An 18,243-nucleotide genomic window follows, 5' to 3' on the forward strand; every position below is an offset into this window, starting at 1 on the left:
CGTGGAATACTCCCTATATATATACAGTCATGTCGCGTTAATATGGACCCTGTTAGTGTGGATGCCTCGCTATATGGACATTTTCGGGGACAAACTGGGAAAACACAAGCATTCTTGTCTCGTTATTATGGACAACTCATATTATGGACGATTTTTTGGAGGAACAGGGTTCATATTAACGAGACATCACTGCATGTATTTACTAACCAAAATTCCTAAGATTCGTGTATTCCAGGTAAAAAGATAACTTTTCCGGAACTGCATTACTCGTGCTGGCGGACTTCAGAATATGCGCACGATACTTATTAATTACGACGAATGACGACCCGGACCAGGCGGGTTTTTTTCGGTCGCTCACCAGTCACCTAGCTGTTTTTGGAGATCTATGTTTGTCCTTTGTCCCTCTTGTTCCCCTTCTCCAGGGATCATTGTCGTCATTCTTGTCCAGCTCGCTTGCACCTTTGCATTTAATTGCTTTATAATTATAAACTTATTAATTAGTTCACTAATTGTTTAAGCATGACTAAAAGTTTTATTAGTGAAAATTTACATATGGTTTCGATTATAAACTGCTGAGCATCATCGAAAAGTACTGAATCGGTAATTTTCAGAAAGACCTCGAGCACGTGGGAAACGTAGCGAGCTAAAGTTACCACTCGTGGACCAGGCAAAAGGCTGGGGCTCTGATAAGAGGCAAGAAATTACCCGGGCACCTTATTGCAACCGCTAGCCTTCTACACACACAGAGATGCACAGGCGCACACACGCACGCACACACGCACTCGTGTGTGTGTTTTCTAAGAGTGACATATTTTTTTAAAGCCGTGAAAGCTACACATATTTGGTTTGTGCATTTGATTTTGCGGCCAGGTGGGCATAGTATATGACGCTAATCATAACGATCAGTCGCCTAATTAAGTACAATTTGTAAATTAACTTCTTAATTACTGAACCCTGACATATGGCTCCAATTAGAAACTTAACTGAGCGTTATTCAAAACCACTAAGTCAATCATTTTTAGAAATACTTTGAGCTCGTGGGAAGCGTAGTAGTGCGCTAAAGGCATTACACTCGCGCAACAAGTAGAAAACCGAGGGGGGGGGGGGGGGATTTGATAAGAGGTGGAAATGCCGCATGGGCGATCTCACCGGTAGCCTTGCTGCTGGTCCGCCAGTGGTAACTTTAGCGCACTTCTGCGCTTCTCACGCGGTGTCTTTCTAAAATTTGCTGATTTAGTGGGTTTAAATGACGTTCAGCAAGTTTCTAATTGGAACCATGTCTGTTTTCACTAATTTAATAGTTAACAAATTTTACTTATTTAGTGGACTGATCATTACAACTAACCTCCTATACCATGTCTACCTTGCCGTATTACTCACGCGCACAAACATCAGTAACTTTCACAGCTTTTTTTTAATTGGTGATATACATACATATCTATTTCTTTCTAATATTAGGCATGGAAATGAACAAGACCGATTAATCAATTAAATGGTGGCGATTAATCGGGTTAAATGTTTCATCGCCGCCCAGCCCATACGTCTAGCTGTGTTGATATGCAACAACATAGTTCATGAAACAAACGAACGACCAAGTACGTCAGACAACGAATGACACAGACGCCTCCTTCGTTTGTTTCATTAAAAATGTGCCGGCGTCGCTCCTTATCGTACGTGTTCATTTTATTTTTTTTTTCTTTCACTTGTTCCGTTAGGCGTCCAAAAAAAATTATTTTTTTTATGTTTCAACGTGTACTGCATCGAAGGGCGATTTGAGACATCAGATATCGACAGTACTTCTCAGCGGACACTGAGGCGAAGGGCGTCGCGAAAGCAATTTCGCCCTCGTTGTCTTTGTGAGCATGTTATCAAAAGAAGAGCCAGCTTGTTGCCAGCCTCCTCCCCATCTTCGAGAAGGAGGCAGCCTGCTCAGTTTTTCTCCTACGCGATGTGGGGAGCGAAGCGCTCGTTCCCGTAATGCCGGGATCCGGCTGGTGCGCGTTCTCGGGGGACTCGTATCATGTCCTGTGGCGCAATTAATGAGAGTTCTGTTTGGTCTCCCTTTAGGGTTCCACCACGCATGCCCTCCAGAACGTTGCTGTTGAAGAGATTTGACAGCGAATTCATCGAAAATAGGCGCAGGGGGCTGGAGTCTTTCTTAAGACGGTAATTATTCCCTGCCACCTCGAATCGCGGAGCGCGACGGCCGGCTCGTGTCGTGCTATTCGACGTCTCGCCTTCACCTGCTTGGACCCACTTGTGGGGGCCCACAAATCGCCCTAATCCGCGTCAACCTTATTTTGCGGCATTATACGGTTTTTAGAATGGGGGGATCCCCAATGCTTTGGGGCCCCCAGCTTGGGGCATCGCACTGCGCAAGCGCAGAGGTTCTGCTCATGCGCACTGCGACGCCCCAAGCTCCTTGGGGCACCCAAAGCGTTGAGGCCTACTGTACTAAAACCCTTCCTGGTGTTTGTTTTCCATTAAACCCACTACCGCCCACTATCGGCGGACCCTTGCGCACTTCCGGTTTTCTTTATATATTTTTTTGACATTCGCTTGTTTTCGGCCCTGATTGCAATCATAGGTTTTCTGAAGTAAACTAAATTGTGGTTCAATAGCTATAAATGCACTTTACCGGAAATCTACTGTGGCACGAAATGCTGTGGTGCCCCACAGAATTTGCCATTGTGCCCCACAGGATGGGCACAATGGCGTCTTGCCGTCGTGCCCTACATACATCGCTTGTCACATAATCTCAAAAGAGTAGCCTCAAAGTACGAGGTCCAGGTAGCAGTCTCGGCACCGACAAACTCGAAAGACTTTGCACAAAAATAAACAAAAAAACTGAAGAAAATGTTGGATGCAAGGTAAATCATCAACAAAGAGCGCTACTTGCAACTGAAGTTTATTTTTAGGAAACACGCATATATGCGGTGTATATATATGTGTGTTTCGTAAGAGTAAATCATCAACACAAGTATGTAGACTACTTCAGTGGAGTAGTCTACGGAATACCCTTTTCATGCGGAAAAGTCTATGTGGGGCAGTCGGGCCTCTTTATCAATGCCAGATGAAGAGAGCATGACCTCGCGCTCAAGGCTTCACCAGCGGGACATCTAGCGGTGCACGTTGGGGACTGTCAATGCACCCCATTGTTCATAAGCACAAAAGTGTTGGAACGTTTCAGAGAAAAAAAGAAGTAGGGCAATTTACGAAGCGCACATGATGGTGAAAAAAGTGCTCCGTCAGTCGCCCTTTCGGAGAAAGAACGGAGATATATCTGGATCTGTGTCTCTGACGTCAAAATCCGGCGGCGAGTTGGATGCGACAAAATGCAAAGGACTGTTGACATGGTCTCCGGGAAAAGTGCTCGCCATTCAAATCATAAACAAAGGTTTCCCTGGTGCCCTGGAGACCGCTGTTGTTTTGGACAACGCGGCCAACCATCGACCTTAACCCCTTTTCTTCCCCCGTTCTTTTTTTTCTCGTCTCTTCCTTTTACTTGTTTCTCTTTCTCTTCCGGACCCGCTATCACTGACAATTTCTCATGTTTTTATTCGTGTATTTCTTTTTTTCTATTTTAAATGCCAGTACTTCTCTGTCTTTCTCTCACTTAGTATTAAACGCCGGTTGTAAGTAGCGCTCTTTCCTATCTCTACGTTCTTCCCGTCTTGTCTTAGCGCTAATTTTACCAAGATGTATAGCCAAGCTAGCCCACCAGATGATTTTAATGCTGTGTTGCCCTGGTGCTATTAACTCCCTCCGAGTGCTGTGAATAGTAAAATTTGGTGCAGTTTCCACAGCGCCGTCAAAGTATGGTGGATAGAAGGAAAAGTGTGACGGCCAGCAGCGTAGGGCTGCACAGAGTTGAGATTAGAACGACTCGCCTGCGGACTGCTGCGTCCCTCGCGGTGGCGAAGATTTACATCGCAACACACGCGCTGTCCGACGCGCGTGGGGTTAAAAGGTCCATGGCTTTCTTTTTTTATATATTTTGACTCGGGTTTTTGCAACTACATGAGTTGCGCACGTTTCACCCGTTAAATGGTTCGTGTCCCCAAATTACGCTAATATTTTTATGGGCAAGTTTGATGAGACCATTGCGTGGACTTGCGCCAAGATTCCCGCCATATATCTTCGTTACATTAGCGAGTTTTAGAATAGAGGGCCCCACAGCTTTGGGTGCCCCAGACAGCTTGAGGCGGCCCAGTGCGCATGCGCAGAACTCCTGCGCACGCCCATAGCGATGCCCCAAGCTGTTTGGGGCACCCAAAGCTGTGGGGCCCCCTATTGTAAAACTCGCCATTGACGATATATTTATCACTGGGAATGTTGTATTGTGTGTATGTTTATAAGGCCTAGAACTTTTTCTGCCTCAACGGGCGACGAGTCTTCCAGCTGTAGATGAGAAATTAAGCCAGTGCAGTACAACCGCTAACCTGGTGTTTTTAACGCGTGCATCACGCAGCAGTGATACTACACGACCGCACGCCGGTACGATGCTCATCCAGATTGAAACAGGCAGGGGTGGGGATTAAACTCAGGATCCCTGGGTTGTGCAGCGCGAGCTTTCGCTCCACGTTGTCCGAGCTAGTGCGCGCTAGCCTACCCGGCCACCGATGTGTGCTTTGGGTACCGCGGATGTATCACGGTTGATCACAGTAAAAGGGACGAGAGTTTCCGAAGAAGAGGAGTTAATAGACCGACTTTTGCCTCTCTCTCTTCTTTCTTTTAGCCCACTAAATTATATGAAATTAGTTTAATCGCAATCAGAAATAATTTATCTCAAACCAAAATTAATTTGAGAAGTTTCTTCAGAGGGCCTTTAAGGCTCAACCACATGACACGTTTTTCAAGCGCTTCGCCCGCGTCAGCGCCACTTCCTATCGGCGTGCGTCACTCCACGCCGATATCTGTCTCGGCGAGTTCAATCCCCATCTAAACAAATTTCGTCCAACCAACCATCGGCGTCAGCCCGCGCGTTTCATTCTTGTTGACCTTGAGCGACGCGCGCCGGCGCTGGCGCGGGCGAAGCGCATGAAACTACGCCCCCTGTGGTCGGGCCTTAAACGTTCGCGTCTGGCTGGGCTATAAGGAGTATTCACTGGGCGCCATATTTGTGGGTGACGTCTAGAGCGCAGGCTCTGAACCAGCCCACATTAATAAGCTGCTAAGACCGGCAATCTTGCGGGTGCGGAATACACGTTACAAAAGAACTGTGGAAGCTCGCCATCAGCACGCGCTCAGCAGTCGTGGACACAGCTATGGCCGCCAGTGAATACTTCCTTTAAGAAGACTTGGTCATTAAAAATTCATTGAGATAACGCGGGTGCACTCTCGCTGGAGGCCTAAAATTTCTCCACGTTCCCTCGAGCACCGAATAAATCGTGTTCCGTGACCTTGCGTGTTCCTGATGGCGCGGCCGCGCGTGCCGTCGAGCGCAGGGTGCTGAGCGAGCCGCTGTACCTGTCCAACAAGAGCCTGCACCTGTTCATTCAGACGAACCTGACGATGGCCGAGATCGAGGACGTGGTCAGAGGTACGGACGCCGGGAACAGTCCCGAGGCCAGGCCCCCCATCGTGCTTGCCCTGCGTGACGACGTCTTCGACGAGATTGGGTACGTGCAGCGCCCTGCGACGCGACACGGAGAGAAAGCGAGCCGTGTTTTTGTCCCTCAGAGACAAGCTACGCATTGCAGGAAGCTCGGAAGGAATGTAGCGCCGGCGGTTGGTTAATTGAGACGACAAAGTTTCAAAACTTAAAGCTACCGCAGTAGAGCGTTGGAAATGAAAAACTGATCATGGCCTATAAGAAGATGCAGTAAGGACCATGACGGAGAGAGTCTGTTTGGCGCCGGATATCCCAGATGGCGCCGCTACCTATGACAAGCGGTATCAATTCCGAATGCACGGCGTTCATTACGTCCGTTTGCTATGGGCGGTGGCTCTGTCTGAGATGCCACGGAAAACAGAGGCACTCCGTGTACTCCTGCGTGTCGACGACTTCTCAGTTTTTCGCTTCAAACTCCAATAACCGCAAAGGCTGTCATTTGGGGCACAGGCGCTACATATTTCTGGACGAGTTCGGGCATTCGGCAATGCGTAGTTCACTTTCAAATGCGAGAACCTTGGCTCGGTTTTCTCAGCTGATACTTTGTGTTCTGCTGAAATCATGCCGAAGTTATTCCGGCGGTCCGATTGAAATTCGAGCATACAAAAATAGTTTCGCACCGTTTTTTTTTATTTTATGATTTTTTTTTTTTTTTTAATTATGGTATTTGCTATACCGAACTCGTAGATGTGCTTTTAACAATGTCATACATAGGATTTTCGCGTGCTCCGTTTTTCTCCGATTTTCGTCTCGGGTTTCTGCGACGTGTCCGTGATATCTGTGAAATTCTGTTTTCGGTCGGAAAAGCGTACCGCCTCTATACGTATATACAAGCCATGAAACGACTTAGCAGATATTGACTAAGTTGTAAATCACAGCAAAGTCGTTATGCAATTCTTTTTTTTTTAGATTGGGGAGGGGGGAGAGAGGGAAGGGGACGGGATATTGACCCTACTTCACAGAAATTTCCTACAGCCCTATTTTCCTCACGAACCGACGGTCACGTCAAGACGTCGCGTGCGAGTCACTGTTGTGTCTCGATGAACGGTGAAACAAAGACTCCACCTGCTATCCTTCGAACCGAAGCTAGGCGCTTTCACGCGCGTAGGATGTGGCGACGTCAGAGCGCCTAGCTCTAACTGCAAGGCTATAGATACAAATGCCCGCTGTCTTTGTCTCTGCCCTCTGCCTCCCTCCAATCCGTGCGAGCAAGATCGGCGTCTCCTCCTCGCGCAAAGGAAAAAGTTAAAATAAAAAATCAATGTTTTAGTCGGACAAACGTTAGAAGAATGGGGCAAAAGGCGCCCATGTCTGCCAACTAGGCATCACGTCCTCACCCCCTTGCACAAATCGGCAGCATATTAAGAAGAAAAAAAATAGCTTCAGGGTCGTGCACCGCTCTCCTCGGCACTCAAGCACGCGCTTTCGTGCCTGGGACTGCACGGGCACGACTCCTCGATCCTCTCTGTATAAGGCAGCGGTGGCCTGACGAAAATATTTAAATGGGTACGGAAGCGAAGTGTTTGCACTTTTATTCCTTTGTTTAGATGTGGTCCTTGTTGTGCCGACCGCCCAGAAACGCTGGCCTAAACTAGTGTTTCTGGGCTGCAGGCAGAGAATTCAAGGAGACTAATTTTAAAACGAAGGAACAGATTTCAAAATTGCGTCTGGTGGCCAGAGGTCGGCATTTTAGGTCGCCCTCACTCACCCTCATCCTCACAGCCACACTCACCAAAACCCCTCACTCACCCTCACCCTCACAGCTACACTCACCTTCAGCCCCTCACTCACCCTCACCCTCACAGTCACACTCACCTTCAGCCCTTCACTCACCCTCACTGAACCTCACGGCCCTCACGCGCTCACCGCCCTCACGGCCCTCACGCCCCTCACTCACCCATGGCCCTCACGCCACTCACGCCACTCACCGCCCTCACGGCCCTCACCGCCCTCACGGCCCTCACGGCCCTCACCGCCCTCACGGTCCTCACGCACTCATAGCCCTCACGCCACTCACCACCCTCACCGCCCTCACCGCCCTCACGGCCCTCACCGCCCTCACGGCCCTCACCGCCCTCACGGCCCTCACCGCACTCACGGCCCTCACGGCCCTCACGCCACTCGCCGCCCTCACGCCAATCACCGCCCTTACGCCCTCACCGCCCTCACACCCCTCACGCACTGATGGCCCTCACGCCACTCAGGCCAGCTTCAGATGGGGCAATTTCGCCCAGAAACTTTACGTCGCAACACCAGCAACACGGGCCGCCCGCGATCACACGCAGCAACCAATTGCTGCAATTTGCCATCGTCATCATAAATTTTTATTTTTCTTGCACTATTTAGACACAATTACGCGTTATAAACGTGTTTTTATGCATTTAAATCTTGTTATGAATACTAATGCACCTTTTTGAAACAGTTCATTTCCAAAAGACGATCGATTTCAAACCAGAACCAAGTCTTTCGGTGTCATCATCACCGGCACGAGTTATCACGTGAAAATTTTGCGTTCCTGATTGGATGCAGCCGCTTTAAACGTACTCGAATTGCTCCGAGTTGCTTGCTTATTTCGAGCCGGACCCGATCTCAGCGATTCGTGTCGACCTAGGGAAAGCTAGAGAACAACCCGCCATTAACATCAAAATTGCTGAGAAAGATGCTCGATCTGAAGGTGGCCTCACGTACTCGCCGCCCTCACGCACTCATGGGCGTCACACCCCACCTCATGCACTCACCGCCCTCACGGCCCTCACGGCCCTCACGCCTCTCATGCCACTCACTGCCCTCACGCACTCATGGCCCTCACACCCCTCACGCACTCACCGCCCTCACACCACCCACACACTCATGGCCCTCACGCCACTCACCGCCCTCACGCCCCTCACGCACTCATGGCCCTCACCGCCCTCACGGCCCTCACGGCCCTCACCGCCCTCACCGCCCTCACCGCCCTCACCGCCCTCACCGCCCTCACCGCCCTCACGGCCCTCACGGCCCTCACGGCCCTCACCGCCCTCACCGCCCTCACGGCCCTCACGGCCCTCACCGCCCTCACGGCCCTCACGGCCCTCACCGCCCTCACGGCCCTCACTCACCCTCACACTCATGAAGTTTCCTGGTTCAGAAACTCACTCACCCTCACCTTACCTGTGAAGATGAGGGTGAGTGAGGGTGAGTGAGGGCCCTCATGAGTGAGGTTTGCCGAGGTATGCTGGTGGCAGCTTGTGAAGAAGATTTCGGAGGGGAAATGAGGGGGGGGGCGCCCCCCCCCTCCCCCCCCCCCCCGAAATCTTCCATTTTGCCGGGACCTCCTCTCTCCCCTCCCCCTCATACAGCATTTTTTATGGGCGCCCCCCCCCCCTCCCCCCCCTAAACAAAATCCTGACTACGTGCCTGCATCAGGTCATGTGTTTCTAATAAGCAGCGCCAGTTCGCGGCAGGATGGCTCTCGTGGAGTTACTTAGTCCTGAACGTAATTTGGCGGAGAACGCTCATAAGCTGAGACTGTAGCTAAAGCTGCAAGTACAAGCTAGCCCGCGCTCCTGGCTCTGAGACATGCATTTCTAGCTCGAGCGCTCGATCGTCTTGCGGAACAACGCTTCAAAGCAGTGACCTCGAACTCTCGTGGTTCTGGCATTGGCTGCAGTCGCAGCTGCACAGTACTTTTGCAACGTGCGTTCCACACCGTCGAGGTCGCCGTCCTTTGCAGCCGTTAGATAGGAGCTTGATATGTGGATGTGGGAACCTCTGTCACCCCAGAGCCGTGTGTGCAGAAAATTTGGTCAATGAGAGGCGCGGGCAGAGCCAGGACGTGCACCAGACGCAGAAAGTGGGCTTGACATGCACTCTTGGTCAACCAGAAGCCTAAAAGAATCCCCTAGCGTCGGTGGCGAGAAACATATTTGGTCGTTTTAATAAACAAGTAAAAGTTAAATGTAGTAACCCTTCATGGTTGAAAATAGGGTGCACGTGATGTTTTGATCATGATCACGTAGAAAGATGTAAGAAACGAATGCGCCGCTCAACTCTGTTTTGCTCGCACAGAGTGTGACCGCTCGGAAGGCAGAATCCCGGCCCTCAACGCTTGGAGTGCGGATTATGTGGATCATTCCGCTAGCCGCACCATGATTCCGCCATGATTTTGGATGACCGTGATTGAAACATCACGTGCACCATATTCTCAGTCACCGAGGGTTACTCCAATGCACTTATCAGGTTTGTTTCTCGCGTCCACCGCCAGGGTATTATTTCCGGCTTCTGGTTGGCCACATTCGAATTTCTGAAGACGCCCTGGACCACGCCCAGCCCGCTTTCGGCCAATGGCGCCTCCTTATTTGTCTCCTACACTTCCCAACGAATGGCCGAACTCTCTACATATACGGCTTTGTGTCACCCCAACCATACGCCATTGCTGGGTACTGGCGGATATTTCTCCCTCGAACCATTACCTCTGCGGTGTGGAACTAACACGGTGAAACGAACACGAACACGAACGAACACGAACACGAACGAATGGCCGAACTCTCTACATATACGGCTCTGTGTCACCCCAACCATACGCCATTGCTGGGTACTGGCGGATATTTCTCCCTCGAACCATTACCTCTGCGGTGTGGAACTAACACGGTGAAACGAACACGAACACAAACGAATGGCCGAACTCTCTACATATACGGCTCTGTGTCACCCCAACCATACGCCATTGCTGGGTACTGGCGGATATTTCTCCCTCGAACCATTACCTCTGCGGTGTGGAACTAACACGGTGAAACGAACACGAACACGAACGAATGGCCGAACTCTCTACATATACGGCTCTGTGTCACCCCAACTATACGCCATTGCTGGGTACTGGCGGATATTTCTCCCTCGAACCATTACCTCTGCGGTGTGGAACTAACCCGGTGAAACGAACACGAACACGAACGAATGGCCGAACTCTCTACATATACGGCTCTGTGTCACCCCAACCATACGCCATTGCTGGGTACTGGCGGATATTTCTCCCTCGAACCATTACCTCTGCGGTGTGGAACTAACCCGGTGAAACGAACACGAACACGAACGAATGGCCGAACTCTCTACATATACGGCTCTGTGTCACCCCAACCATACGCCATTGCTGGGTACTGGCGGATATTTCTCCCTCGAACCATTACCTCTGCGGTGTGGAACTAACCCGGTGAAACGAACACGAACACGAACGAATGGCCGAACTCTCTACATATACGGCTCTGTGTCACCCCAACCATACGCCATTGCTGGGTACTGGCGGATATTTCTCCCTCGAACCATTACCTCTGCGGTGTGGAACTAACCCGGTGAAACGAACACGAACACGAACGAATGGCCGAACTCTCTACATATACGGCTCTGTGTCACCCCAACCATACGCCATTGCTGGGTACTGGCGGATATTTCTCCCTCGAACCATTACCTCTGCGGTGTGGAACTAACCCGGTGAAACGAACACGAACACGAACGAATGGCCGAACTCTCTACATATACGGCTCTGTGTCACCCCAACCATACGCCATTGCTGGGTACTGGCGGATATTTCTCCCTCGAACCATTACCTCTGCGGTGTGGAACTAACCCGGTGAAACGAACACGAACACGAACGAATGGCCGAACTCTCTACATATACGGCTCTGTGTCACCCCAACCATACGCCATTGCTGGGTACTGGCGGATATTTCTCCCTCGAACCATTACCTCTGCGGTGTGGAACTAACCCGGTGAAACGAACACGAACACGAACGAATGGCCGAACTCTCTACATATACGGCTCTGTGTCACCCCAACCATACGCCATTGCTGGGTACTGGCGGATATTTCTCCCTCGAACCATTACCTCTGCGGTGTGGAACTAACACGGTAAAAACGAACACGAACACGAACGAACACGAACACGAACGAACACGAACACGAACGAATGGCCGAACTCTCTACATATACGGCTCTGTGTCACCCCAACCATACGCCATTGCTGGGTACTGGCGGATATTTCTCCCTCGAACCATTACCTCTGCGGTGTGGAACTAACACGGTGAAACGAACACGAACACAAACGAATGGCCGAACTCTCTACATATACGGCTCTGTGTCACCCCAACCATACGCCATTGCTGGGTACTGGCGGATATTTCTCCCTCGAACCATTACCTCTGCGGTGTGGAACTAACACGGTGAAACGAACACGAACACGAACGAATGGCCGAACTCTCTACATATACGGCTCTGTGTCACCCCAACCATACGCCATTGCTGGGTACTGGCGGATATTTCTCCCTCGAACCATTACCTCTGCGGTGTGGAACTAACACGGTAAAAACGAACACGAACACGAACGAACACGAACACGAACGAACACGAACACGAACGAATGGCCGAACTCTCTACATATACGGCTCTGTGTCACCCCAACCATACGCCATTGCTGGGTACTGGCGGATATTTCTCCCTCGAACCATTACCTCTGCGGTGTGGAACTAACACGGTGAAACGAACACGAACACAAACGAATGGCCGAACTCTCTACATATACGGCTCTGTGTCACCCCAACCATACGCCATTGCTGGGTACTGGCGGATATTTCTCCCTCGAACCATTACCTCTGCGGTGTGGAACTAACACGGTGAAACGAACACGAACACGAACGAATGGCCGAACTCTCTACATATACGGCTCTGTGTCACCCCAACCATACGCCATTGCTGGGTACTGGCGGATATTTCTCCCTCGAACCATTACCTCTGCGGTGTGGAACTAACACGGTAAAAACGAACACGAACACGAACGAACACGAACACGAACGAACACGAACACGAACGAATGGCCGAACTCTCTACATATACGGCTCTGTGTCACCCCAACCATACGCCATTGCTGGGTACTGGCGGATATTTCTCCCTCGAACCATTACCTCTGCGGTGTGGAACTAACACGGTGAAACGAACACTCGTGGCGCATAAAATACCCGCACTGGCCGCAAATGATATTACGGTCAAGCAATGCATAGGGGGAGGGGGTATTCACGGGACGCCATATTGTTGCACGCTGTTCACAGTCCATGCTCAGAACTAGCTTCCATTTATCGTCTTACTAGAACAACGGTTCTGATTGTGTGGAATGAACGTTGAACGTGTATCCTCGTGCTATGGGCACCCGTGGGCTCGCGCACCTTGACACTGATGAAAGCTGTGCACGCGCGTTGTTCGCTGGTTGTGAAATTCCAGAACAAGTAGTTCTCGAGCATCGTGCCTCCCGTGAATACCCCCTATAGACCTTTCATTGTTTACAAAATCACAGTCCAGCGTGCGACCTTCACAGCCCAGCACGTGTGTGTTAGTCACATCGGAAAGCGAGCATATAGCACGCACCATACGCACGAACACTAAAAACGGCACCGGCCACACGCTGTTTTTTAATGTCTATAGGCTAGTGTAAAGGCCATAGGCGTACAGTCCTCGGATATTACTAGTAGGCGAGATTGTCACGCGTTGACGCCACCAAGCGGCAAGGCTAGCAACTACAGTACCCTTAACCGTGCAAAAACTATTGACGTCACGAGCGCAATACGCATTGCGCTTCTTGCTGGCCGACTTTGAAGCGAGGGGCAGAGAGCTTGCGCTCACGTTATTTCGTTTCCGTACCACTTTGAAGTGCCATAAAGAGGAACCATTCATACCGCAATAAAAATAGGGCTTGCCACTTTTTAAAACTTTTCTCTTCTCGGCTGGTGGTCACGGCAAATTCCAGTCATAAAACGATTGTTCCGAATGTTTCTTTGTTGTAAGCCCCCGTTCGTAAAACAAGGACCTTGGCCGATGTATGTATAATGTCAAAAAGCTAAGAAATACAAGCTGTCCTTTTTTCGATATGCGTTTTCTTTTTATAGGGAGAGGGAAAGGGGGGGAGGGTTAGGGGTAGGTTTGTTTAGAGTGCCGCTTGCCGCACTTTTTCCTTTGGAAAGCCGCATGAGGCCTGTCCTAAGGCTTTATCCTTTCTAAGGTTTTCAAAAATTACCGGTTCTCGAGGCTAAGCCTTCGAGAAAGAAGAAATAGCTCTGAGGGTACCGGGTCCTTGTCGACTACCAGACGCGTTACAACGAACGAGGAACCCAAAGCCGAGATGTTGTCGGCTCCCGACTGAGGAGCCACAGCGGGGACGGAGCTTCGTCGCACACATGATCACTCCCTTTGCATGCAGCTCATCTTCACGGGACTTGCGCTAGTCCCGTGTTTGTGTTGTTGTCCTTGCCTGTCCTTTGCTCTATTTATTGTTCAAAATGGTATCACACTAGCCCAAGTTATTAGGCAACATGCGCGTTCGCTCGCCAAAGCGAGAGCAGGACTTTACATCGAGAGTCGCGCAGCGTCCCTTGCGCCCTCGCCCGCAGACCAAAAACAAATCCCACACGAGATTTGTCACCCAGTCGCAGTTTAGTTTTTCCGATTACGCGTTCGGGAGCAACAGATATGAAAGGCTTAAAGTCGCTTTAAAGGTTCAAGTAGGTCACAACGTGAGTTTCTGGTTTCTCACACACGTACGTGCGATTATGTGCAGTCCACGCGAGGCCAACTGACACGCAGCAGAGGGAACTCCTGGCGACGACCCTCGCGTGGACTGCTCTCAACCGGCCACACCGCAGCAGCGCCCGCACGACCGATCCTGTGCAGTCTATCGAAGAGCCAGTCTGGGTCCGCGCTCTGTAGCTGGACAGGAACCGCCTGGCGATGCAACGACCACTTTCCCACAGAAGGCCGGCAGCCTGTGTCAGGAGTTCCAAAGCAGCAATCGGGTGTAGACTGGGAAGAACCGGCATGGGACGTCACACAACCTACTGGTTCGCGCCAGTAGCTTTGGTAGCGTTGTGCACCAAGACTGAAATATAGCTTCACCTAGTGTAGCTACTCTGCAAATAGAGCTGTACTAACGATAGTTAGAGGTGCGCCTATTGAAGATTTTGATTTTCATCGCGTATTTTCGAACCTACTTTCACGGCTTTGTCATTAGAACGCCAGGCGCTGTGCATATGACTCGCTCGAGAAGGCTGGCGTGCGAACCTGCAGACACGGCTTTTTGTCCCGACCGCTAGATAGATGCCGTGGATTTCGCGCGCCATTATTTGGTGCACAACTATTTCGTGCTGCGTTGCGAAAGCCTAAGCGTAGCTTTCATGGTGCTGAAGCCCCGCGCTGCTGCGATAGCACGTGCACGCGACTACCTTTTGCATTCGCACGTCCCGGTGCAAGTAGCAATTGAACGTGTTAGAGCACTGCAGAAGCTACGCTAGCCTTTACAATGTAGCACAAAATAATTGACGCCGGGTGTAGAGTCACTGAGTGTGCTCTAGGTGCTACTAAAGCCACTGGATCCTGGAAAATAGCGCCAATTTCTTCATGTGGTTGTGATCCATGCAATAGTAAGCGATTTCTCCTTGAGCTTTTCATTCTTTCGCGAGCCGATTCAAATTCGTGGTGACAGGTTGTTTTAGAAAGGCATTTCTTGTATACCGAGATTTTGTTATTCACACACCGACAAAACAAGCACACACCTTCGCACCGCCACCACAAGCGGCATCGTTGCCTGGCGGCATTGAAAAATAATTTCCCGGTCTTGACATACGCAAGAAATACACATCGCGACAGAGTTAGCGCGAACACGACATCGGCGCATTTTCGCATTTTACTTCTAAATAGTATTAGCGAGCACGAAATTTTATCGCTTACTTTTTCGAACTAAATTAGCTCTTTCCATAACTTGGATGACATCCCTTGGTTTCAAAGAGAAAAACTGAAAAACCGGCGATCGCTTGTTCACGCTGACAGTGTCGCGCTCTGTACAATGACATTTTAAGAGATGTGTGGAGATAAGCATGACTGCTTTTCTTCGCATCTTTAGTACGATGGAGGTCCATGGCGACCTTGGCGCGGCTGGTCCAGATCAACCCTTTTGAAGCTTCGAAGATTTGTATGGACCGAAATGGCGATTACCATGGCAACAAAGACCAATCAGCCAATCGATTTGCGAGGTTTCGGTCGTTCGTATCTGTTTGTCCTGCTAGCAGGCAGGAAAGTCAATGGCACTACTTTCCCGTCCAGTGACTTTGGGTGCGCCAACTTTTATGATCTAACTCTGGTACAGACGCTTTGCGCACGCGCCAGATTACAGCCGCCATTGCTGTCTTTCTCTTGTCTCACCGAGATACGGAGCCACTGAAACAGTCGTTGACGAGCCTCTACAAAAGCCGATTCTTGGTAGGACACAGTAGAATCAAAAATGGCAATAACATGGTTTGCTTTGGTAATGATGAAGTGAAGTAAATAAAATGAGGGGATACAAAACTGGAGGTCGGTTGTAGCAGCTCTTATGCATAGCTGCTGCTAAGCGTCTACAGACCCTCAATAAAATTTGGCTTTCTTGCAAGTTCAGACAACCATTGTTGTGCAAGCTCGCGAGACGCGTGCCACGAGCGAGTGGTGCTCTGCCATTCGTTTCCAAGGGCCGCTTATTTCAGTGCAGCACTATCAGTTGCTTCCAAGAACGGCACAATCGATGCACGTCCTCGTGCACTGGCGTACTTGATGCTACTTGTAAGTTAAACAACGAACACGCTCAAGGGGCCTTATACCTCGCTCCAAAGCGGGGCCACCTTGGTAACATAAAGTCCTTGTACTGCTCCTCAGGCAGTGTGAAATGTCACACTTTAATCGACGTCACATTAAAGCTCCTGTATTCGTCGCACCAGTGCGACGACAGCAGAGCCTGTCGTAGGATGATGCACCACGTGCGCCTAATCGGTGCTTCAACAGTCAAAACGCACCAATGTTTTTGTTTGTATTTTTGTTTGTGTGTAGTGGTTTACGGGCCTGGTGTTCGGTAGGCTGTGTTGGCTAAAAGTCCTTGGTCCTGCTTATGGGGCATCTGTCAAGGTACAAGTTGAGGAGTGACCAGGTGTATCTGCATCTTGGTTTTTGTTCCCCTCGGTTGTATGTCGGTGCCCTCTCTTGGTTTTCTTTTCCGTTATTCTTTAGGGCTGCTTTTAGTTCCAAGCGTACTACCAACTTACCCTAAGATTGAACCCTAAAGCCCCGTTTACACACTTGCAACCGAGTAGGACCGAAAGAGACAAGACCGGTTTTTGATCTTCTTGCGACGGCGTACGACCAGATGCGGTGCTGCGGAGCGGGCCCTACGCCGTCGTAAGAGGCTTTAAAAACAAGTCTTGTCTATCTCGGTCCTATACTCGGGTGCAAGTGTGTGAACGACGCTTTACGTAACGGGCCGCGAGGCAGTAGTTGGGGGCACATGCTTTCTGTGGAAACGCGCCTTTTGCCTGAAAACGGCACGCATATTTTCCTGCGCATCGTCCTGTTTTTCCCGAGTTAGTAGATAGTTCTTATGCGATAACAATACCTGACGCCGAGCAAGTACTATTGCGCGTGCATTCTATGATCGGTGTCGCTGGCAGACGAGTCTTTTTGAGAGTTAACTTTCGTGGTACCGGGGCTATGAAGGAAATCTGGTGGTATTGATTAATATAAATAGTGTAATTTGAAACTTAGGATTGTGTTGCACGGTGTTTTTGCGCGGTGCTTGGTTTCAGTATCGGCTGGGTATACATAGTGAGTGAACCATATTCTCAAGTGCACAGGAGTATCCGGCACAGCCAATGGCCCCTTTATAACCTACGCCCTCAGGTATTCAATAAATGAAGAACTTGACGTGGCTGACTTCGGGTTGCATTTAGCTGGCTTGCACTTCTACAGTCAATACTTATTTCAGCGACTGCTTTGCAGTATGATTTTCGTGTCATGCTTTTGGCGCTAAAAATCTGGCCGTGAAAAGGGCAAAACAGCATAGAGCATTAAATATTCCTTATTTTGCATACATGTTGAAACATTTTTCCACTTTATTATTCCGGAAAGTGCGTCGGTTAGCGTCTCATCAACCTGCCCTTGGAAATTAAGCCACAGGGAGCCTCAGGGGGCGGCCCACACGGCTCGAATTCTGAGCGGAACGTTGGCTCCTGCTCCAGCGCTCACCGCGGGGGCCCTTTTCAAGTACCTCCCATTGGCTTCGACTACCGCCCTGTCCCGCAAAATGTGCCGCTCTTTGAACAACTATAGTCAGTGGCAGAATGAGAACGGGAGGGTGTGTCGTTCGAACGCCCGGCCTCCAGCACGCGCTCGGTTCCTGCCGTCGTGCTTTGGCTGCAAGCGCGCGTGCTCGAGTTGCAAAGAAGACGCCGAAGCCTCGTAAAAGATAGGAAGCTTGCGGTGGGCAAATGAAACTCCTCCCTGCCGCTCTCACCTTGTCAGGCAATTCCGCGCAGTTTTCGATAACGTTACCCGCGTTATCGTTACCGGGCTTCGCTATCATAGTGCAGAAAGGGCCTCGAAAGCACATCATACAAAAGGCAGTCTGCAGACACTGTCTTCCAATTGTCTGACGGTCCCATTGATCGTACAAAAAACTTTCTGCAGACATGTCCGAAGCATGCATAAAACAAACAAGCTTGGGACATGCTTGTGGTGTGCCCTTAGATGTCATATCTGCAGCGTGTCCTTTCAAGGATGTCTGAGCGGTGGTCCACGGACGTTCTAACGGTGAAATGCAC

The 18,243-nt window shown here is 50.2% G+C and overlaps 1 protein-coding gene across 4 annotated transcripts in view; it reads left to right on the forward strand.

Moving 5' to 3' along the window:
• Positions 1-18,243, forward strand: part of LOC8052957 (sorting nexin-3) — an 84,992-nt gene that overhangs the window by 65,270 nt on the left and 1,479 nt on the right. For 2 of the 4 annotated variants that reach the window (XM_029973729.4, XM_029973728.4), the window contains exons 4-5: positions 2,068-2,166; positions 5,448-5,621. In XM_029973729.4, the coding sequence (XP_029829589.3) occupies positions 2,068-2,166; positions 5,448-5,621 (273 nt within the window). Of the gene's footprint in view, positions 1-2,067; positions 2,167-5,447; positions 5,622-14,186; positions 18,230-18,243 lie in introns of those variants that run through there. The other 2 variants (XM_040213538.3, XM_029973730.3) reach the window with 2 other exon arrangements.

This window comes from Ixodes scapularis, unplaced genomic scaffold, assembly GCF_016920785.2.
Source record: "Ixodes scapularis isolate PalLabHiFi unplaced genomic scaffold, ASM1692078v2 PGA_scaffold0__279_contigs__length_252992795, whole genome shotgun sequence".
NCBI classification, from domain to species: domain Eukaryota; kingdom Metazoa; phylum Arthropoda; class Arachnida; order Ixodida; family Ixodidae; genus Ixodes; species Ixodes scapularis.